Raw genomic sequence first — 22,993 nt, 5'->3', positions numbered from 1 at the left:
AACTTTGCACTTCCGATGTGTAGATAGTAGGGCAAAGTACTTTTGATTGTATCATAGTGCGGTACGGCGGTGTCGTAATATGGCTGGACATCACAATGTGTGCTTTTCGGGGAATAAGTTGGCAAAACATTGCTGAAGATACGCACCTTGACGTAGTACGCTCAGGAGTCAAGAAAGTTGATGGATCTAATGGTGGGCGTCAACAAAACACCCATCATCGCCTATTGATCGGACAAACTGCTGTAAAGACTATTACCATGAAAAATTCCTATCCCGCATCTGTTACGGAGGACGCACTCTATCTTCTCCCACACCTTCAACACAGATAGCCTTGATATGCGACCCAAATCCTAAAGCATGCGTTTAAAGTACAGTTGTCCCTACCTGCTATTGACCTTCGAGTTTGTAGTCAAATTTCTCTCTGATTTGTTGAACGAGTTCGAGACACTCTTGTCTGCCCTTTCTGCTGCCCACTGTGATATAACCCACGCACCAAAGCTCGCTGGATTCCGGGCCAAGTACTCGGTCCCCTTTCTTAATGATTGTCTGGTGGTGGACAACGTGTTTTTGAAGATCTGGGTATGCTACCAGAAAGTCCTCCACTGCATCGTTTGATGCCATGATACCTGCACGAGTCGGTGGAAGAACAACAACACCGAGCACATATTGCGGCTTGCTGTGGAGAAATGGCTGTGCCAATATTTTCACTCTTTCGTTTTCTCGTGGACCGATGCTCAAGAGGAGTCGGATTGCGTAATAGTCGATGCCATACGCCAGGAGTGCAGCCACGCAATTGACGTAACCAGGAGGTCGGGCGTTGACTTCATGTAGATAGCAAGATGGAGCTTCTAGAGTCTCAAGACGATCCGACACGTACATGTCCACGATTCCGTTGGCAGATCGTTGATAGTGCGCCCGAGAATTCCGCACGCGTGCTTCGCAATGGAATATACCAGACTGGAAACCGAGACGCGAGATGCTGGCCGTCAACCCGGCTTTCAAAACCTCTTGCTCGTTGCTCGGTAAGCTTGTCGGGACGTCCATGAGCGTTTCCATAAAGTTGGCTGATGTGGCGCTGATCTCGTCATCGGGACGATCACCTGAGCTTGGGAAGTCGTCTGAGATGTCACAGAAGAGTACTTTTCCATCCAAGATGATGAAGTTTACATCAACCTCGGGCCCGTCTATGTATGGTTCTACGACCACCTTTGTGCTGCGGTTAGGCGAAAGTGCGTGCCTAGCCGAAGCACGATGTACTGCGGAACGAAGCTCATCTCGCGTCCGTACCTTGGTCACACAATCACTGTTCCACCCGCTACATGGCTTGACGATGAGTGGAAACTGTAAAGAAGCTCCCTCTTCAACAAGAATCTTTTCAAGCTCAGCCGGCTCATTCACTACAAAACTCTCCTGAGTGAGAGAAGCAACGTTCTCCAGCTCACGAGTCGCCCCCTTATCGCCTGCCAAGAGGTATGCCGCAGATGATGATGTAGGTAGTCCTAGGATTTCACAGGCTCGAGCTATCAATGGTAATCGGACATCACTGATAGTCACGATTCCATCGACCTTGTGAGGATAAGCTTTCACAGCCTCGACAACTCTTTGAGTCAAGCCTTCATCGCCATCGACACTCATGGGGATGAAGGCCTCACGATAATGTGCATGCTGACCGCTGTCATCCTCAAGCCAATGTCCAGGTTGGTCGAGTACAACAAGCGTGATATCCAGAGCCCTGGCAGCTTCGTAGAATTGTCGACTTGACTCGATATCAGCACGACCCTGAACCCAGAACACTCGGGATTGTGTCGGAGTCTGCTTGACAATCCAAAGTCCCGAAAGCCGCTTTGAGAACTCATCATCGAGGTGTCGCTGTAGATGGTTCACGCCATGAGTTTTTGACTTCTTCCGCGCCACGACACCACCTATTGATTTTCCGAACAAATCGACGAAACCTGCTGCCGGTAACTTTGCAGTTGCGCAATTCGGGTTTGTTCCAGGAACGACTGATAGTGGTTCCAAAAAGGATACGACAGTGTAATTGAAATTGGCGCCATGTAGTCTGTAGTTCAAGAAATCCGAGCGTGCGATATATCCAGAAGCTTTGCTAAAGACAAGCCTGAGGATGGTAGTGCCATAATCTGTTTCAGTGCCATCAATAGGCACTGAACTGTCCGCCAGCACGTCAAGAACCTTGGTGAATTTATCCCCAAGCCGCACCGAGTAAGCGTTGAGGTCGATTAGTGTCACGGTGTTGTCAGCCAGGAATGTGTCTCGGATCATCGTGGTGGTCGCTTCTAGGTCCCAGAACCATAATGCTCCTAGGGACGATTGGCCGGCTAGGTTAAAGTCAAGTACTCGCAGAAAAACTGCGATATGTCAGCCTATTGCGTTCGTTACACGGATGACCCGGTTTTACAAGAAAGTTGTACCTGTTGTCTGGTCTTTCTTCCACGTCAGGAAAGCTGGCAGCGACTTAAAGTCTGTTGTACACGTAAGTCGGTTGCACATGATTGTGCTATGCTCATGCTCACCCATCCTTGCTCAGCTTGTACTCGCGTTCTTCTCAACAACATGTACCGGAAGTGACAGCTCAACCCAGGTAGGTGGTCAGAGGTCCAATTTTGGAAGATGAGTGAATGCAATTGATAAAGTCACAGAAGAGGGGAACCAAATGGAACGACCTGACCCTCCGGAGATCCTACTAGTCTATGGTATGGGAGTTATAGTGGCTACTAACAAGGTCGTAGCCCTATTCAGGGCGGCAAAACAAATCTTTGGTAGCGGGAGGTGTTCGGTCGGACTTTTGGACCTAAATCAGCGCTAGATTGACGAGGTAGTTTATAGGCCCATACGAGTATACAGCACCAGTCAGTTTATGTCCGTAGCAGAATGGGGGGCTACGAAAAGATCCGTCTGCATGTTGAATCCACAGATGCCTCAGCAATGGAGTCATCAAGGTCCGTAATAGGGCGGGAGTGCTTAGTGGCTGACGTTGTGTCAAAGAGCGGCCGGAATACGTGCTCCGCCGTGCAGGCTGGGCATCTACGCTATTTTCTGGGCGACGCGAGCGTTTGAGCATGTTTTCGAAGCGAGAAATAAACCCTACCAGTATGCAGCCAAGGCTTCATGATCCCTGAAACGAACACCAGATTATGCGCTTAATTCACGCCCTTGCTCCGTTGACAGCTCGGTAACCTAGACTTCCAATGCTCGTAATGCTAAGGGTTGGTTACTCTCAGTATACTATACAGTTTTTGGTCAACGACGATGAAATGTGCTCAAACTAAAAGGGTTCTGGTCTAGCGTGCAATTTTTTCTTGCTCAAATGAAGAAGAGGCGCGAATGAACACAGGGAATAGTGGGGGTAATTCATGTAAATGTAACTGCTCACTCGACCATATATATGTTTCGAATTCTTGGCGGCGCAAAAGCCACCGACATTGGTATGCAAGCGCTCCGGCCCAAGAAACGTGTCTGCATATCGCTCGACGAATCTACGCTCGAAGTGTAAGGTGTGATGCTTCAAGAACTTTAGATGGTCATATCTAGAATAGTAACGTTGGCATACATGCATGTGGTGATGGTAAATATGTGGAGCTATAATTGGGAGCTCCTACAATGCCGCTGGAAGTCCCTTGCCAGCTTCTTTCCCAAGGTAATACCTGCTGTACTTAAACCCTGTGAGAGCTCTTGCTTGTAGTCATAGTTTTAGTCAAAACGTTTCGATAGTCTTTGGCAAACCTTGACCTTCTATCACGAGGACTGTTTTTATGGCGGCTTCGCATAATGTATTCCGCGGTTCCCAGTCAGTAGCCCAGTATTTTGATCCGGAATGTAATCCTCCTTTGCCTTTGGTTGAGATACCAGATCGTCTCAACCCGTTTCGGAGTGACAATGTTCGGATATACGCAAAGATGCTCACCTGCCTGCCGGCTCAGAACGTCAAGTCACTGCCTGGTACGTGTCTGAAGATCTCGATTTTCTTATGACTCACTGCACAAGACGACTGATTATAAGACACAGCCCTGCAAATGTTGCGTAAGGAACCAAGGGCACAGAGCCGGACGATTGCAGAAGCAAGCTCTGGTTCAACAGTCTTGTCGTTGGGCATACTTGCCCGGGTTCTATGGGGAAATAAGGACGTCGAAGCCCATGTAACGAACAAGAAGTCCGCTGAATCGTTGAATCTATTACGATTCTTTGGCATCAAGCCGTGAGTTGCCGCCAACGTCATGAAATTGGTTCTTCTGACTTCGTGGTGCGGATCAGATGTCTCTATGGCGGGTTGGCGCAACAAGAGCCTACTGATCCAACAGGAATTATGGCCAGATTGAGAAGAAAAGCGGCCTCAAGTGACCACATAGTGTATCTATGTCAGTACGACAACCATGACAACTGGAAAGCGCACGAGACGTGGACCGGACCTCAAATTCTCCGTCAGCTTCCAGAAATCAACATATTTAGTACCACGGTCGGAACAGGAGGTCGGTTGCCTTTCTCATCCTCTTCTCAATGTAACTTGCATTGAGTAAATTGAATTGAGCTAAACGAACCTTCTTCGGGATAGGCTGTATAACCGGCACGGGTGTGTATCTGAAATCTCAGAAACCGTCCACCAAAGTCTTAGGGTAAGTCTCTCTTTCTTTACTCATTTTTCGAAACAGATCCCAGGCGCGGCAACAAAATATCTTTCTAGGATAAATTTTAGGTGTTTTCAGATGCAAAACTGAAGAACGTTGTATCCCCAATAAGCAGGCAAGAGCTTCCTTGCTTCTTTAGAGACAATGCGTTACAGGCTGGGAAAGCTGTAGTAGCTGCGTATGCACGTGGTATCTATCATGGATAATTGCTTGTGCTACCAACGATGAGTTCTTGCTGACGAAATCGCGGGTCGATAGCGTGTTCAATGTCTTTGGAGATCCGACTCCGGGCCCGAGGTATTTCGATGGTTTTCAAAGCTCCGCTTTCCCGTGGCAGGAGACGGTTGACTCACGCGTGGAAGTATCATCAACAGATGCCTATCGAATGTCAATGATGCTATCACGGGAGGGTCTGATTTGTGGTCCTTCGTCGGGAGAGGCACTTCACGGTCTTCTAGAGTACCTCCAAAATTCGAAGAACTCAGGAAGCCTGGCGGAGCTGGCTGATGAGCAGACGAAAGAAATTTCGTGTGTTTTCACTTGCTCCGACCTACCTTATCAATACCTACCCGGCTACTTTGAAAGACTCAACGTCGATGAGTTTCCGCCAATTGAGAATGAGGTAAGCATTTCCTACGGTGAGAGATTTCCAAATGCTGACAGCCACAAAATTTTTAAGTGCTAACTTCACGTTTTTTACCAGATATTACTGCAGTGCGACCAAGATAAGCATGACCCGCGATGGATCTTGGATAGTGAGCAGGCATTCAAGCTACTGAGTGCTGTAGCTGATCATGGATCGGATGACGAGGTTAAATCAATGCTCACCAGCCTCAACGTCTCTATACAACGTCTGGAGAAGCCCGTCGAACGCCACAATCGCCGCAGTGGCCTGTCAATATACTTCGGATGTTGGCGTCGTTCGCTACACATGTGCAAAAGACGTATTAGAACAAGGAAGCCGCAGCCAGTGCATCAACGCGCCTTACCAGGTTCATCCACAGTCATCCTAGACCTCCGGAATCGCAAGGATTACGATAAACTTCACATCCCTGGTTCGCTCTCCGCGCCACTACCAGGGCTTTTACACAGTCTTGGGGGTGGAGACCTCTTTGGCGATGCACACGCTGTTCATTTGCTATGGACGAGCATGCAGAAGTGGTTACAAGGTGCTGAGCTGTTGCAAACCTTTGCTAGAGCTGTCCAAGACCATGGACGGATCGTTGTGCTATGTTACGATGGTCTTGCTTCCCAGCTGGTTAATTCTGCCATCCGGCAGAAAGGTATCGAGGCTTTCACGGTCAGGGGAGGATTTGGAGCGTTGTGGTCACGGTGTCAAGAGCATGCTGCAATCTTTGAATGTCGATAGCTAGTAGTGCTTGAGGAGCAGGGCTCGTCAGTTGCGCTTTGATGGTGACATCAGACCGCATGATGCATAGAGAAATGATTGCAACCTGTCTCGACAACGGTGAACGGCCTCTAGCTTTTCCCTTCTGATGCGAACGATATACTACGGTATCAGGCGAAAGTTTTGTGAGTAGGGCGGCACGGTAGAGATGTTCGGCTGTATTATTTAGAGTGGCTAAATCTTAGCTTTGTTATACTTTACATACAATCTTAGTACTTTATATAACTACCTTAAGTGTTAATAACTGCCTAGTAATAAGCTAGCATAGTTGTCAGGCGCTGGGCCTAGGGGTACCTCTGCCAGCCTTAGCGAGCTACTATAGGGCTAGTCAGCCCAGACTATATAAAGGTGTTAGAGGTTATTGCTAATACTCTAGTAATTAGTCTTATTACTACATACTACGTACCTTAATACACCTACTATCCTCTTTAACCCTATCCTCCCTTAGGATTACTTTGTATACTCTTTATATTCTAATTACTCTTATATTATAATTAAAGATAGACCTAAGCTACTATAAGTCTTAAACTAAATTATCTAGGCTTGCTGTCCTTAGAGAGGGACTAAGACAACCTACCTGTAGGAGAACTAGTAGAGCGTAAGGTAACACCTCCCTCTGCAGATAAGGAGATACCTTAACAGACACTAAGTGTCTATAGTGCCTTAAGAGGATCTATAGGTCCTCTAAGTAGTATACCTTACCTTAGAATTTATAACGTACCCTACAGACAAGCCAGTCACCGGACGAGTCGGTCACTTTTGCCAAGCCCCTACCAAACTACCCTTCACATACTAATGCCTTCTTAACAACACTATTCAGACGCGTTAAAAGAAGCTTAGATACAGCTTGCGCTTCAGGCTCTTAAATAAGACGCGACACTCTCTCAGTAACGCGCTGCAGCTATCTACAGAGTCTCTTAAACAACACTAAGCAACTAACACGCAGGACAACCTTTACGCACTAATTCTATAGCTAACTTATAGAAGCTAGACAATAATAAGGAGAAGGTAATTATTAAACATGTTCTTAAGCTAGACGCGCAAGGGTTTTCTCCTTAGCTCTTAGATGTAGCTACTATAGCTAATTCTTTGCGCGCTAAGCATAATCTAGGTCCTGTTAGCGCAAACTAGCCTAGTATGTTTGTTAAGCGGCACCTAGAGCTTATAGTTAAGTTTAATTATAAGTACAACTATAAGAGAGCCCTCTGTAAGGATCCTAAGGTTCTACAGAGCTAGTTTAGCCTAGTAGCTAATACTAAAGCTAAGTATAGTATCTAGGATAAAGACATATATAACTTTAACAAGACAGGCTTTATAATAGGCCAGATCTCCCTAGGAGCAGTTGTTACAGCTTCAGAACGACGAGGTCGGCCAAAGGCTGTCTAACCAGGCAACCAGGAGTGGGCTACGGCTATAGTAGGCATTAATGCTAAAGGATAGGCTATTCCTGCCTTCCTTATCTTTAAGGCCTACTACTACCTCTCTGCCTGGTACAAAGAAGAGGATCTGCCTTAAGACTGGGTTATTAGAGTCTCTGATAACAGCTGGACTACCAACAAGCTTAGTCTAGACTAGATAAGCCACTTTGACAGGCATACAAAGGAGCGTACTGTTAGCACCTACTGTTTGCTTATTATTAATAGTTATAAGAGCTACAACTCTCTTAAATTCTAGCAGTACTGCAAGGATAGCAAGATAATTACTCTTTGCTTGCCTCTCTACTTATTACACCTTACACAGCCTCTTAATATAGCTTATTTTGCTGCTTTAAAGAAGGTATATAGGCGCTAAGCTAAAATACTTATATATAACTAGATTAACTATATTATAAAGACAGAGTTCCTACCATGCTTTATACGCGCCTACAACGCTGCAATTACTTCTAGGAATATCTAGGGAGGGTTCTAAGGCGCTGGACTAGTCCTGTTTAACCTATAACAGGTTATAAGCAGCCTTAATATAAAGCTGCGCACGCTATCACCACCACTACCCGTTAACAACAAGCTCTGGCAGTCACAAACCCCAAGCAACACCCTTAAACTAGGGTCGCAATCAACGCTTGTGAAGACAAGGATTTAGAGGCATATAGATAGCTTGCCTACCTCTATAGTTAAAGCGTTTAAGAAGGTCTTAAAGGGGGCAGCTATAATTACGCACAAGCTAGTGTTAGCGCAACAGGAGATTGCTGAGCTTTAAGCTGCTAATAAGGCAGCTACACAACAAAAATTACACAAAAGAAAGCAGGTTAAGAAAGAAGGTACTCTAGTAGTTAAAGAGGGCTAGCGATTAACAGCCCTAAAAGAGTTTAGGGCGTGTTATGATGGTAAGAAGGCAAAGAAGCAGGTGCGTGCTAAAGTGGGTAAGCCTTCCTAAAGGCGCTGTGGACGGTGCAGTAAGACTAGACATAACGCGCAAACGTGTAAGAAAGAGGTAGAAGTAGTTTCTAAATAATATTACAGACTGTACTGCAGTTTGCAGTGTTAATTTAGGTTGTTTTAGGTTATAATGGGGTGGAGTTTGGTAGGGGCTTGGCAAAAGTGACCGACTCGTCCGGTGACTGGCTTGTCTGTGGGGTACGTTATCTATAGGGCAGCTTTAGCTAAAGAGGGTTAGAATAGCCTAGAAGTAGGTAATTAATAACAGGAGTTAGAAAACTTGCGTAAATAGTTGTAAGAGACAAAAGACTAAGAAGAACTTTCTTTTTTTTATAAACTTAGACGTAAATATAATAAAGGAGATCTAGTAATAATCCTATCCTTCTAAAAAGTACTAGAAGGGGTAAAGAAACTATAATCTTTCTTATCTGTAAATCTTCTATAACCTAAACCCCTATAGAAGTACATAAAGTGTAACTACGCTAAATATAACTATTAGAAGAGAGATTATAAGGGATACTTCCTCTAATCCCTAGTTAATTTTCTTATAGAGGAATAAAAGATTAAGTTTAGTGTAAGGTACCTCTTAGAGAACCTAAAGATGTTATAGCAGGCCTACTGCACAACTAACTACTGTAATTAGCTAACCTAGGAACTAACGTAGTAAGAGCTAAAAAGAATTATGCTAGATACTCTAGGAATACTAGCTAAACGCAAGTAAGCAGCATATAAATCCTTAAAGTAATACAAGTAGTAGAAATCTTAGTCTCCTATAGATCTGTTAGATTTTATATATCTACTATAGGAAGAACTAGGTAACTTATATACGCTAGAGCTCTAAGTCCTAGAATATATTACTGCACTGCTACCTAGTATATAAAAAGACTTATCTCTAATCCCCTATAAATAAAGGGATACAATCCTAAAGGTAGAGGAACAAGCTAATATTATTAACTAGAGACTAGGTTATTATAGCTAACAGCTACCTAAGAAGACTTTAGCTAAGGGCAAGATAACTAATAAAGGACTACAGAAGCACTAATTTAGTAACTCTAGGTTAGAAGGGAATATAAAAACTCTAAAAAAGTTATTTAAGTTTAAGAAGTTCTGTAAGGAGCTAGTAAAGGGTAAAAAGGGCTAAGATAGGCTACATAAGGGCTAAAACGCGTGTCTTAAGTGCAGAGAAACTAGTTACTACTACCCTAACTGCCTAAAGCTAAAGTTAAACTAGAAAGACCCTGCTCTAGACAAGTTAGGAAAAGATTAGGGGCCTAAGACCTAATCTCCTCTCTTGTAGCCTATATTAAAATATCTAAGAAGAAGAAGAAGAATATCTCTCTTTATAAGGTAGTGTACCTAGAATATATATGCCTACTTACAGTTAAAGCATCTATAGGTAACGCAGAAAATATAGAAGCCTTAATAGATAGAGGGTTACAACTAAACTTAATTTTAGTTCTCCTAGTAAAGGAGCAGGATCTAGAGGTTACACTATTAAATAAAATAGTAGCTAAAGGTGTAGGTGGAGCAGAATTACCTATCTACAGAGTAACTACAGCAGAAGTATCTATTGTTAACTCCTGTAGAAGATAGGAGGTCTAATAGATACCTTTTATAGTTATAGACCTATAAAGGTACAAGATATACCTTAGATTACCCTAGATTAATTAGACAAACCCTAAGCTAAGCTATTTAAGCTAGCGCATGCTCTTCTAAGGGAAGAAGTATAGGGACTCTCCTAAACTAGAGAAAATAGTGTTAGAAGATGCTAAAGAGTTTAAACGCACTATAAGAAGTTCTGTAGTAGACGTTTATATATATATAGTAAACTTAGTAGGTATATACAACCTAATATCTACTAAAAGAGGCCTAATTCTAGAAGTGTATCGCAATTATGCGCACTTAGGATTAGAAGATAATACTTAGGTTCTACTAGAGCATAGAGAGCATAACCTAGCAATTAATATTATAGAAGAAGCTACTTCCCCCTACTAACTATTATACAGGCTATCTATAATAGAACTAAAGATACTTAGGAAGTATCTAGCAGAATATCTATAATATAGCTAGATATAACACTTAAGGTTGCTAGCAGAGGCGCCTATTTTCTTTTTAAAGAAGAAAGATAGTAACCTATAACTGTGTGTAGACTATAGAGGTCTAAACAAGATTATAGTTAAAAAACTACTATCTATTACTACTAATTACAGAGTTACTAGAACAACTAGCGTAAGCTAAGTTCTATACTAAACTAGATGTACAGAAGGCATATTACTATATCTAAATTAAGAAAGAGGATAAGTAGAAGACTACTTTTTAAACTATGTATAACGTACCCCACGGGCGAGCCGCTTAACGGGCGAGCCGCTCACTTTTGCCAAGCCCCCACCAAACTCCACCCTATTATGGCCCAAAACAACCCAGTTTAGTGCTGCAAAGTGCAGTATAGCCTGTAATACTATTTAGAAACTACTTCTACCTCTTTCTAACACGTTCGCGCGTTGTGTCCTGTCTGATTGCACTGTCTACAGCATCTTTAGGAGGGCTTACCTCCTTTAGCACGCACCTACTTCTTTGCCTTCTTCCTATTACTACGCGCCCTAAACTCCTTTAAAGTTGTTAATTGCAGGCCATCCTTAACTGTTAGGGTCCCTTCTGCCTAAACTTGCTTTCTTTTGTGTAATTTTTGTTGTGTAGCTGCCTTATTAGCAGCTTAAAGCTAAGTAATCTCCTGTTACGCTAACACTAGCTTATGCGCAATTATTACTGCCCCTTTTGCTACCTTCTTAAACGCCTTAACTATAGAGGTAGGCGAACTATCTATATGCCTCTGAATCCTTGTCTTTACAAGCGTTAATTGCAACCTAAGTTTAAGGGTGTTGCTTAGGGTTTGCGACTGCCAGAGCTTGTTATTGACAGGTAGTGGTGGTGATAGAGTACGCAACTTCACATCAAGGGCTATTATAACCTGGTCTAGGTTAAATAGGACTAATCTAGCACCTTAGAACCCTCCCTAGATGTTCTTAGAAGTAATTACAGCATTGTAGGCGCGTATAAAGCATGGCAGGAACTCTGTCTTTATAATATAGTTAATCTGGTTATATATAAGTATTTTAGCTTAGCGCCTATACGCCTTCTTTAAAGCAGCAAAACAACCTATATTAAGGGGCTATATAAGGTGTAATAAGTAAAAAGGCAAACAGAGAGCAATAATCTTGTTATCCTTGCAGTATTGCTAGAATTTAAGAGAGTTGTGGCTCTTATAACTATTAATAATAAGCAAATAGTAGGTGCTAATAGTACGCTCCTTTGTATGCCTGTCAAAGTGCTTTAACCAGTTAAGACCAAGCTTATTAGTAGTCCAGCTGTTATTAGAGACTCTAATAACCTAGTTGTAAGGCAGATCCTCTTCTTTGTACCAGGCAGAGAGGTAGTAGTAGGCTTTAAAGATAAGGAAGGCTAGAATAGCCTATCCTTTAGCATTAATGCCTACTATAGCCGTAGCCTACTCTTAGTTGCCTGGCTAGATAGCCTTTGGCCGACCCTATTGTTCTAAAGCTGTAACAACTGCTCCTAGGGAGATCTAGCCTATTATAAAGCCTGTCTTGTTAAAGTTGTATATGTCTTTATCCTAGATACTATACTTAGCTTTAATGTTAGCTACTAGGCTAAACTAGCCCTGTAGAACCTCAGAATCCTTACAGAGGGCTCTCTTATAGTCGTACTTGCAATTAAACTTGACTTTAAGCTCTAGGTGTTGCTTAACAAACGTACTAGGCCAGTTTACGCTAATAGGGCCTAGATTGTGCTTAGCGCGCAAAGAATTGGCTATAGTAGCTATATCTAAGAGCTAAGAAGAAAATCCTTACGTATCTAGCTTAAGAACATACTTAATAATTACCTCCTTCTTATTATTGTCTAGCTTCTGTAAGTTAGCTATAGAATCTGTGTGTGAAGGTTGTCCTGTGTGTTAGTTACTTAGTGTCTTTTAAGGGACCCTGTAGATAGCTGCAGCGCGTTGCTAAGAGAGATTTGCGTCTTGTTTAAGAGCCTGGAGCGCAAGCTGTATCTAAGCTTCCTTTAACGCGTCTAAATGGTGTTGTTAAGAAGACATTAGTGTAGGAGGAGAAGTTTGGTGGGGGCTTGGCAAAAGTGAGCGGCTCGCCCGTTAAGCGGCTCGCCCGTAGGGTACGTTAGACATTTTAAGTATATAGTAATGCTGTTTAGACTTATAAATGCTTCTGCCTAATCTTAGGCCTATATAAATAAGGCACTAATAGGATTAGTTAATATAACTTATATTGTGTATCTAGATAACATATTATTATACTCTAAGACAGAGTAAGACTACGTTAGACACGTTAAGGAGGTCTTAGAGAGGCTTTGCAAAGTAAACCTCTATGTGCGCTTAGATAAGTGTAAATAGCACTATTAATATACAGAGTACCTTAGGTATATAGTCTTACCTAAAAGGGTAAGTATTAACCTAGATAGGGTTAAAATAATCTAAGAATAGCTAATCCTGCGTATAGTTTATAATATCTAAGTATTTATAGGCTTTATAAACTACTATTAGAGGTTTATTATAGGGTTCTCTAAATTAGCTTTGCTATTAACCTAATTAACCTAGAAAGGGCTAAATTTGGCTAAATCTAGTTAAGTAATAAGAAAGGAGGAAAGCTAGCCTCTTAAGCTAAGTAAAGAATCCCTATAAGCTTTCTAGAACATAGAGGACTTATTTATTAACGTACTAATCTTAGTTTATTTTGTACCTAGAAGACAGACTAGGATAGAAGTAGATGCCTCTAGAGGCGCTATCTTAGGAATCCTTAGTTAACTAGTCCCTAGGGAGGGGAAGCTGGCCTAATAGAGGCCTGTAGACCTCTATTTAAAGAAGTTAATCTAAGCTAAGTACAACTATAATACTTATAACTAGGAACTTCTTATAATTATCTAAAGCCTACAGTATTAGCAAAGATACTTAGACAGTACCTTCTTTAAGATCTTAACAGATTACTAAAACCTAAAATAGTTTATAGAGACAAAGGTTCTTAGCTATTAGTAAGTAAGGGCATACTTAGTGCTATCTAAGTTTAACTTTATAATTACTTACTGCCTAAGGTCTATAAACCCTACAGATAGACCCTTACAGCGTCCTAATTATATAAGAGAAGCGTAAGACCCCTTATAAAAGTATAATAAGGCTTTTATAGAACTACTTTAGGAGATCCTAACTAGGAGGAACCCTAATACTCCCCTAGTAGCAGCTTTAACCCTTTGTTTGTCTGTAAAAGAAAGAAAGAATATAAGGGATGTTAAAAGAGAAGAATTAAGAGAGAACAGTTACACAGAGCTAATAACAGACTTAGATAACACAGACAAACTCCCTAGTACTAAAAAAGAGTTAAGCAACGTTAAAATAGGATAAAATAACCTAAGAAAAGACAATATAGCTAAGGAGAAGTGCATCTTACTTATAAGACTAGAAGATAAGATGTAAGTAATTAAAGAATGTTATAATAACCTAATATTAGGACACTTTAGAGCATAAAGGACCTTAGAGAAGATTTAGCGCAGATATACCTAGAAGGGCGTTCCTAAGAACGTATCTAACTACTACTACAACTGCTTAGTATGTAGGAGATCTACTACTGCCTAACACAAACTGTACAGGTTATTATAACTATTACTAGTGCTAAGCTAACTATAGGAGGACGTGACGATAGATTTTATTACAGAATTACTCTCTAGTAAGGTGGTTAGGTTAGTGTACAACTCTATACTAGTAGTAGTATATAAATTAACTAAAATGTTACACTATATACTAGCTAGAGCTAATTAGGATAGAAAAGATCTAGCATAGGCCTAGATTAGAGAAATTATCTAACTACACAGCGCCCTAGCACAAATTATCTTAGATTAGGGGCTGTTAATGAATTTAAAGACGTAGGAAACTTTTAACCACTATTTAAATTTAAGAAGAGTCGTAACGTTGGCCTATTATCCTTAGACAGATGGCCAAATAGAAAGGTAGAACTAGACTCTTAAACAGTACTTATATTGCTACTATACTCTAGAATAAGACAATTAGGCCCTATAGATTTTTATTATAGATTTTACGTATAATAATAGTATTTACGAATCTATAAATATAACACCTTTCTAAGCCTGTTACAGTATAGATCTAAGGGGCACAGATTAGCCTACTTTAGCATTAAAAGGCGGAGAATCTCCCCTTACAAAGGAATTAGCTACTAGAGTTATTTCCTTATAGGCTACCTGCAAAGTAAATATAGAAAAGTTAAATAAGTATTAAAAGAAACACTTAGATAAGAAACAACTACTAACTAGCACCCTTTAAAGTAGGCAACAAGGTACTAGTCTCTAGTAAAAACATTAGGACAGTACGCCTAAAAAAGAAGCTAGACTAGAAATTGTCAAGGCTACGGCTCTGCCCACCGTGCCAAGCATGCCAAAAAGGTAACAATGCTCACTTTGATAGTGAGACAGCGGCCAGAACAGTACTTATTTGCCATTACAGGTCAGAGGTGGACGCATCCACATGCCTGAGGCTAAGAGTAAGGCTGAGAGCCTAACAATATCTCCCCTCTTAACGAGGGCCTGACTTAGGCCAACCACCTCTGGTTACAGGTTCTGACGTGCTACTACACTCAGAAGGATCTCTCTTATCCTAAGTACTAGACCTTCCAGCAGCAACGGCACTAGCCCACGTGGGACTGTGCCTCGGCTCACGGATGAGCCGGCTCGGCTGAGACTGGACCCGTGCGGGGTAGTCAACCATCTGCCAGGTAGACTAGGTCTGCCAGCATAATTCAAACCCACGCTACGCTACAGCCATTAAAGTAAGCATAATGTTAAGGCTACGGCTCTGCCCACCGTGCCAAGCATGCCAAAAAGGTAACAATGCTCACTTTAATAGTGAGACAGCGGCCAGAACAGTACTTATTTGCTATTACAGGTCAGAGGTGGACGCATCCACATGCCTGAGGCTGAGAGTAAGGCTAAGAGCCTAACAGAAATACCTAGGACCTAGGACTATTATAGCCTAGATTAGACCTAGCGCATACAGAATAGACCTGCCAGGAATAAAAGGAATCTACCTAGTATTCTATACGTTACTGCTAGACCTATATATACTAAGAAGTTAACTCCTAACTATATAGAAATAAATACAAGAACCTATAGTTAAGAGGGAAGAGAAGGTGTAGGATATAGAAAAAGTCCTTAACAGAAGGCAATTAGCTAACAGACAGTAGGAATACCTTATTAAGTAGGACAGATTCCCTAACTTAGAAAATTCCTAGGAAATTAGCTTAACTCTTTCTAAAGAAGCGCTAAAATAATACTAGAAAATAATAAAGTAACTGCTTAGACCGCGTAATAGAACTTTAAGGTTAAAGTCTAAAAAAGGGGGGGACTAAAAAGGCTAAATACCTTTACTTAATTATAATTTTTCCCTATAGGGGTTTTTTAAATAATAAGTATTTAATAGTTTATGCTAAGGGAAAACATAACCCTACCTTACCCTAAGAAATACAGACTAGCTAAAGTAGATATCTTTTAGCCTATTATAGCTATTTCTAATATAAAGAAATAAAGAAAGTTATATACTATATTATACAGTTATAATTATAAGTAAATATAGAAGAATTAGTATAGAAGAACATCTTTCTAGTATTATTTAGACTATCTAAGAGTGTAATGCACCTAATTGCTATAATAGCCTAAAATTGTCTACTAACTACAAACTTAGGTATTATTAATCTAAACCTTCTATTATAGAGAACATCTACTAACTAAGACTACTACTATAGGTATAAGTAGAAGCCTTATAACTACAAGTCTTCTTAGCAGTAGCAGCAGCAGCAGCAGTATTGGCAGCGGCCTGCTTAGCAGCCTCCTGCTCCTCCTGCTCCTTCTAGAGCTAACTAAAGGTCTTTCTAGTACCTGCGATCTAATACTTTAACTATAAAAGAAGTTAGATATTACTAAAATAGGTTAAAACGTGCTATAATACCTTCTTGCAGAGGGTAATAGGCGCGTCTAGATTAGTCTTGCTACTACTCTCCTCTAACATCTTCTTTTACTTTATCTTAGCCTTAACAGCGCTAGCCTTAGATTAATCTTACTTCTTAACGTAGATGCTAGATAAGGTTAACTTACGTGTGTAAGTGTTGCTATTATAGAGTGTAAGTAGGTTCTTCTGTGGTAAATAGTTCCTATAAAGGTTAGATTATGCTATAATAAGCTAAAAAGAGACAGAACGTACTCTTAAATTATACCTAGTAATAAGCTAGCCTAGTTAATAATAGACTTACCTAACATAGTCTTCTTATTAATAAATATAGGCGTAGTAGTAGCAGGTGTTATAGAGGTAGTCTTAACGCTAGCTGTATTAATAATAGTAGTATAAGCAGCAGTAACTACGTAACAACTAGAGTAAAGGCGCGCTATGTTGCTAGAAAGCCTTAAATAGTTGTTAGTATACTTATTAGGGCCCTAAATATATTAAAAGATGCTAAAATAAGCTAAAAGGAGACAAAACACATACTAATAGGCAATTCTTATTGCTATTGTAACATTCTCTGTAGTAGTAGGCCTAGGCGTCCCTATAACGCAGGCTACTCTACAAAGCTAGGTTAGTAGAGAACTAACAGTCCCTATTAACATTACTATTAGTAATGTAGTAGAGGCACAGCATACAGCACTGCTTAGCAGTCCTACTATTTGCAGAAATGTTAATCTTGCAGTAAGCAGGCATAGACATAATAGCTATAGCAAATAGTAGTTAGTAACAGTTAGTAATAGTAAGTAGTAGGCAGTAGCGGTTAGAGATAGTCTAAAAAGGTTACTAGGGCGTATTGTGCAGTGTTATCTGCTAAAACGTGTTAGAACGTGCTAGAAAGACCTAGAAAATCCCTTAGCTATCCTTACAAAAGTGCTAGACAGAATAGGTTAGTACTTACTAAAATAAAGTAGAATATAGTAGTAACTAATAAAACTAGGAGTATAGATAGCTTATATGTTGCTAGCCTCCTAGTTAGAGCTTTAGCCTGCGCAAACAGCTGCCTAGACCCTAGAGGTAAAGTAAGAGGTAAGAGAGGATATCTGTTTAACTTTTACTAGGTAAAGGTAGAATTAGTATTAAGCCCTATCTAACCTTATAAGGTGTCACAAACGCCTAAACCTAGTTAGAATAAGCTAGAATAGGACAGACAGAGTAAACACGTCTAAAGTTAGGCTAAAATAATATAGTATTGTTAATTATACTATTAGTTAAGCCAAACAATCTAGAGAAGGGAGGCATTATTAGGCGCTGGGCCTAGGGGTACCTCTGCTAGCCTTAGCGAGCTACTATAGGGCTAGTTAGCCTAGACTATATAAAGGTGTTAGAGGTTATTACTAATACTCTAGTAATTAGTCTTATTACTATATACCACGTACCTTAATACACCTGCTATCCTCTTTAACCCTATCCTCCCTTAGGATCGCTTTGTACACTCTTTACAATAGTCTTAATAAGGCCCTAAAGGAACTTAGGGGTAATTAAGTCCTACGCCTTTTATATAGCCCCTCTAAGTTAATTATACGTATACTACCTCTCTCTAGGTAGGTTAAGATAGTAAACCTTAATATAGTCTTTTATCTTATCCTAGACTAGCTTAATTAGACTAAGGTCTAGTAAAAATAGGGGCTAGTATATAGGTGTTATCCCTCTTTCTTATAGCTTAGAAAGGGTTAGCCTTATAGAGTAACCTAGGGCTAAATCCTATATAAACTTAAGTTCTAGATTAAGGTATAGCTACCTATAAATAAGTGGTATAATCCTTTTACAGTACTTCTCCTTATTAATAGTCTTCTACTCTTTCTTCTAAAAAAGAGAGGGACCTTTTATAGTACTAGAGAAGCAGGCCTAGAATATCTAGCTATACTTTCTAGGTACCTTATTAATAGTATAGGTAGGATCTAACTCCTCTCCTGTCCTCCTTATTACCTACACTTAATAGTGCTGTCCTTTAGTTACCTACGTCTTGTTACTCTATAGGATCCTCTACTACTGCTAAGGCTTCTAGTTAACATGCTTATAAGCCTAGGTAAGGCGTAAGTCCTTATAGAGTTAGGTAAGAGGTAGCTTAGCTTAGGCAATATAGTATGTGTATCCTCTTATAGTTAAGGCACAGTATATTATGTACTCTAACACCTCCTATATATTAAAGAGACTGTCTATAAGTTAATGCTAGCTTATCTAACATATACGTTATAATAATTAGACATATACCTTAAGCTTATCTACTTAGGCATCTATAAGGATATATAGGCAACTACTACGTTGTTATAGAGTAATAGAATTACTAGTAGCTGCCTACTTAACTTATTACTTAGTAATATAGAGGAGGTTAGCAATATATCTGTACGTATAATTAGCAAGCTGTAGAGTCTGTACCTGTAGGCGCTAGTCCTATAATAAATACTAACTATAGGGTAGTGTAGATATATAAGTAGTAGTTATTTTAGGATAGGATACATAAGGTAGATAGGATAGATAGGATAGATAAGATAGATAAGTAGTAGACATTCTAGGGGGCATATATAGATGCTTCTTAAAACACGTTAACATTATATTATATACAAAATTAAGTAGGATTTAATGTAATTTAGATAATAGAGAGATTCTGCATTATCTGCCAAGCATCCCCACCGTGCCGCCCCACTCACAAAACTTTCGCCTGATACCGTAGTATTAGTGCCTGGCGAAATGTACGCACCCCGGGTCTTCACGGCTACGATCAAAATCACGTCATAGACAAGCGAAAGGTTCCTACTGGCTAGCTATAATTGGTTGAGAGTGAAAATGTGTAACAGCATGCAGGGCAAAACGTGACAACCACAGAAAACCAGCCAGTTATCTACCGGCCTACGAAGTAGGTTCACAGTCTTTGTTGACGAATCAACGTTCCAGATTTGGGGTAGGTGCGTACATTTCGCCAGGCATTATACCTGACCCTTGACTACCACTGGGTAATGACTCTACCAAGCTTTATTCAGAGTCGTCGCACGCAGTGAAAGACCAGCTATATCAACATCATAGATCAACACGACTGTCCTGGCCTGCTACGGGTCTTACCACAGCTTTGCTCTCAGGGTGTTGCTCACCAAGCTGTTTCCGGATTCAGTCAAACGGACAAATGCATGCGCAACTCCGGTAGGATCGATAAGACAATTTGCGCGCACTGGTGGGCTACAATTGGAGCAATTCCTTGCACATGCCCGAGCATGGTTCCTCGTCGCGCACGTGGATATACTGGCAGGGAACAGGTGGAGGTGATCCTTGCTCTTCAAAAGTTCTATTGGTATCAATTGTCGATCGGCTTCGCCACATGGAACATTGTTACCACCTTCGCAAATAAGCCTAAACCCAAGAGCACTGGGCCATCAATACGAGGACCGTATCGCGCAATTCCCGAGACCCATGGCTTGGTTGCAGCGAATTGTAAGGTTTTTATTAAGCATCGAGCTAGCGCCGTTGTAGTGGGGACAGAACGAGGCTTCGGTAAGGGACCGCCATTATCGTTGGGTGACAGAAGAAGCGAGGACGTAACGTAACTGCCCATGTGGGCTAGACACATGGTAGCATCATACAAACCTCGAATGGCGCAATTCATCGAATGTTTCGAGGTTGCTGTGTTTAAAGAGCGAGAAGGCGAGAAAGATGAAAGAAGGGCTAGCCAGCGAAAATGGCCAACCTTAACACTGACAAGGCGATAGCCAAGTCCACAAGCGCTGAGCTTAGCCCCGCCTCAAGCCACCTAGGGCCAGCAAAAGACAGGGGCATCACCGAAGCATCACCTGTGGAAGACGACACTGCAATTGTCGAAGAAGAAGCCCATGACGACCCCGAAATCGCCCAGCTGCCACTTGTTGTGCGCCAGCTTGTGTCTCTCGAAGACGACCCCAATCTTCCGACCATAACGTTCCGTTACTTCGTTCTCTGCATCCTGTTCATCGTCCCTGGAGCCTTCCTATCGCAGATGAGCTATTTTCGAACGACCCAGGCACCATACTCCATCTTCTTCGTGCAGATCGCTTGTCACTACGTCGGGCATTTCCTCGCCGACCGTCTCCCGGCATGGCAAGTGAACCTACCGTTTGGCTATGGCTTCAACCTCAACCCTGCACCATGGAGCATCAAAGAGCACGTTCTGGTCACATTGACTGCGGCGTCTGGCGCAACGTACAATCTTGGTTTTACCCCAATTAGTATGGCTGCTCTGTGGTATGACACGAAGATCCACCCCGCCGTGGCGATCTTCTACATGGTAGCAATAGTCATATGCGGCTATGCCATCGCTGCGGTTGCTCGTTCATTATTGCTTTGGGAGCCTGAGTACATATGGCCTCAAGCTCTTATGCAGACAACGCTGTTCGAGACCTTTCGCAAGCAGGATCGCAACAGCAAACTGGCCAAGCGACAGATGCACATATTCTTCCTCTGTCTGATCGGCATGACACTATGGCAATTTCTACCAGAATATGTCTTCCCAATGACTTCTTCACTCGCATTTCTGTGTTGGGTCGCGCCAAAGAACCCGGTACGTATTAAGCAGTACCTGCTCTAGTAGATAGTGTGTTAACTTGTATGTTTCAGGTCGCAAATTTCATTGGATCTGGCCTTGGAGGTATGGGCTTCATGAATCTTAGCCTCGATTGGTCGAACATCAACTGGAACGGCACATCAATTCTCATTACACCCTTCTGGACACAGACCATCCTGTTTCTTGCCTTTGTGTTCAACTGTTGGGTTCTTATTCCAGCGGTCAAGTGGGGCAATTTAGGCTCTTACAAACACGGCCTGATGTCGAATAGCTTGCTTCTAGCTAACGGAACAAAATATCCGACCCTCAAAATCGTCAACAAGGACTTCAGCCTCAACGAGACAGCTTGGGAAGAATACGGCCCCGCCTACATGGGACTTCAGTTTGCCTGGGGTACATTCTTCAACTACGCCAAGCTGCCTTCAGCTTTTGTCTGGATGGCTACGTTCGGTGGTCCTGCGATCCTGTCGACGCTGAGGAAGAACCTGGCTGCACGGAAAGCTCGAAGTGAAGCGAACAAGCAGCGAGCCTCTACTGGTAGTGGTGACAGCACTGCGGGTCCCAATATCCATCATCAGTACACTGACCGCCTGAATGTCATTCAACGCTCGTACAAGGAGGTGCCTGAGTGGTGGTTTGTCGCGCTATTTCTCGCTGGCTTCGTCACCCTGCTCGCAATCACAGCATCTGGCCACCTTTTTATTCCTTGGTGGACCGTAATCATTGGTGTTGCAACAGGCTTCATAGTTGTCGTTCCCCTGGGCTACCTCTACGCCATCTCGAATTATCAAGTTGCAATAGGCGACTTCAACGAGCTCATATATGGATACATGATCCACACCGCTGCCGGAGCCGCTCACCACCACCCTTGTGGACCGTCAGTGTACGGGTCCATAGCAGGTGACGCTTGGTATCGCGCTCAGTACATGCTCCAAGATCAACGAATAGGTCACTATATGCATATCCCGCCTCGAACTGTGTTCTTCAGCCAGATTTTCGGATGCATCTTAGGAGTACCGATCAACTACGGCGTGATCCGGTGGGTCCTTGACACGAAATTCGACTTTTTATCTGGAGTGAAGTCAGACTCTCTGCATCAGTGGACGGGTCAGCATCTCGTGGGCTCCAATACTCTCGGTGTGCAGTACGCTGTCATTGGGCCAAAACGGATGTTCGGTACCAGCGAGTTGCGAGTTCTACCGTATGGGTTCCTCGTAGGCGCTGCAGCCCCGCTCGTCATGTATGCGCTGTACCGCGCATTCCCAAAATCGAAGCTCAAGTTCCACCTTTGGAACACCACAATCTTCTTCTCCGGTGTGGCTGTATTCTACGGCAACCTTTCAACAGGATACTTCAGCGCGTGGCTCGGTGGTTTCATTACAATGTACTGGATCTTCCGCCACCACTTCAAGATCTGGAAGCGTTACAACTATATTGTTGCAGCGGCTTTCGATGCAGCCTTCAATTTGAATATGCTGCTGATCTTCCTGTTCTTTGGAAGTGGAAAGCAAATCAAGATGCCCGCTTGGTGGGGTAATAATGCCGACAATGCTGAGAGGTGTTTTGCGTTAGATGATTAATGCGCCCACCCCCAAATTGAATATATTATCTTTGTCGTGGAGATTACGAATTGCGGTAACTGTTGATGCTTATGCAGAGTGACGGCCTGTGACGTGGAGAAACCGAGCTTGCCCCATAAGAACTAGTGTTGCTCTGAAACGAAGATCTATCTGCAATTCGTGGGTACATGATCTCTTTACCTCCACTTCCCTACACAAAAGTTGTAATCAACGTCCAAATCTACGGCATTCTTTACAATTGTCATTGAGCAGCTGCACACCGGACTACCGGAAAGCCACGGTTTGTACGCATCGCAACGACCCCCACTAATCCTTCTGTGATTCCAACCTATAGAACGCGACATAACCCAGACTCCACCTCCGATATCTACACCTA

At 42.1% G+C, this 22,993-nt stretch overlaps 3 protein-coding genes across 3 annotated transcripts, besides 25 other annotated features; 2 read left to right on the top strand and 1 right to left on the bottom strand.

Moving 5' to 3' along the window:
* Nucleotides 1-387: 387 nt before the first annotated feature.
* On the bottom strand, nt 388-2,535 carry EKO05_0009508 (uncharacterized protein; the record flags this gene model as incomplete). The annotated part of the gene is made up of 3 exons (XM_038942570.2): nt 388-2,366; nt 2,430-2,480; nt 2,532-2,535. 3 exons carry the CDS (start codon nt 2,533-2,535, stop codon nt 388-390), a joined length of 2,034 nt encoding a protein of 677 aa, XP_038794898.2.
* A 1,235-nt stretch (nt 2,536-3,770) lies between these two features.
* Nucleotides 3,771-6,009, top strand: EKO05_0009507 (Cysteine synthase; the record flags this gene model as incomplete). The annotated part of the gene is made up of 6 exons (XM_059637557.1): nt 3,771-3,957; nt 4,024-4,213; nt 4,270-4,484; nt 4,568-4,628; nt 4,899-5,262; nt 5,344-6,009. 6 exons carry the CDS (start codon nt 3,771-3,773, stop codon nt 6,007-6,009), a joined length of 1,683 nt encoding a protein of 560 aa, XP_059493540.1.
* Nucleotides 6,010-6,150: 141 nt separating this feature from the next.
* Nucleotides 6,151-6,217: a dispersed repeat.
* A 95-nt stretch (nt 6,218-6,312) lies between these two features.
* Nucleotides 6,313-6,316: a direct repeat.
* Nucleotides 6,317-6,517: a long terminal repeat.
* Nucleotides 6,317-17,953: a mobile genetic element.
* Nucleotides 6,318-6,763: a mobile genetic element.
* Nucleotides 6,762-8,629: a dispersed repeat.
* Nucleotides 8,628-10,753: a mobile genetic element.
* Nucleotides 9,738-9,754: a tandem repeat.
* Nucleotides 10,728-12,619: a mobile genetic element.
* Nucleotides 12,618-14,858: a mobile genetic element.
* Nucleotides 12,620-12,640: a mobile genetic element.
* Nucleotides 13,826-13,881: a tandem repeat.
* Nucleotides 14,864-15,003: a dispersed repeat.
* Nucleotides 15,302-15,436: a dispersed repeat.
* Nucleotides 15,448-17,954: a mobile genetic element.
* Nucleotides 16,045-16,081: a tandem repeat.
* Nucleotides 16,294-16,329: a tandem repeat.
* Nucleotides 16,341-16,364: a tandem repeat.
* Nucleotides 16,795-16,866: a tandem repeat.
* Nucleotides 17,211-17,269: a tandem repeat.
* Nucleotides 17,751-17,953: a long terminal repeat.
* Nucleotides 17,954-17,957: a direct repeat.
* A 13-nt stretch (nt 17,958-17,970) lies between these two features.
* Nucleotides 17,971-18,953: a mobile genetic element.
* Nucleotides 18,954-18,959: 6 nt separating this feature from the next.
* Nucleotides 18,960-19,008: a tandem repeat.
* A 39-nt stretch (nt 19,009-19,047) lies between these two features.
* Nucleotides 19,048-19,185: a dispersed repeat.
* Nucleotides 19,186-20,179: 994 nt separating this feature from the next.
* On the top strand, nt 20,180-22,617 carry EKO05_0009506 (OPT super; the record flags this gene model as incomplete). Its single annotated transcript, XM_038942508.1, has 2 exons — nt 20,180-21,034; nt 21,091-22,617. 2 exons carry the CDS (start codon nt 20,180-20,182, stop codon nt 22,615-22,617), a joined length of 2,382 nt encoding a protein of 793 aa, XP_038794897.1.
* Nucleotides 22,618-22,993: the final 376 nt, after the last annotated feature.

This window comes from Ascochyta rabiei, chromosome 17, assembly GCF_004011695.2.
Source record: "Ascochyta rabiei chromosome 17, complete sequence".
Lineage (NCBI taxonomy): Eukaryota > Fungi > Ascomycota > Dothideomycetes > Pleosporales > Didymellaceae > Ascochyta > Ascochyta rabiei.
Note: the sequence above shows the minus strand (reverse complement) of the source record. Positions and strands in the feature narration are given on the sequence as shown.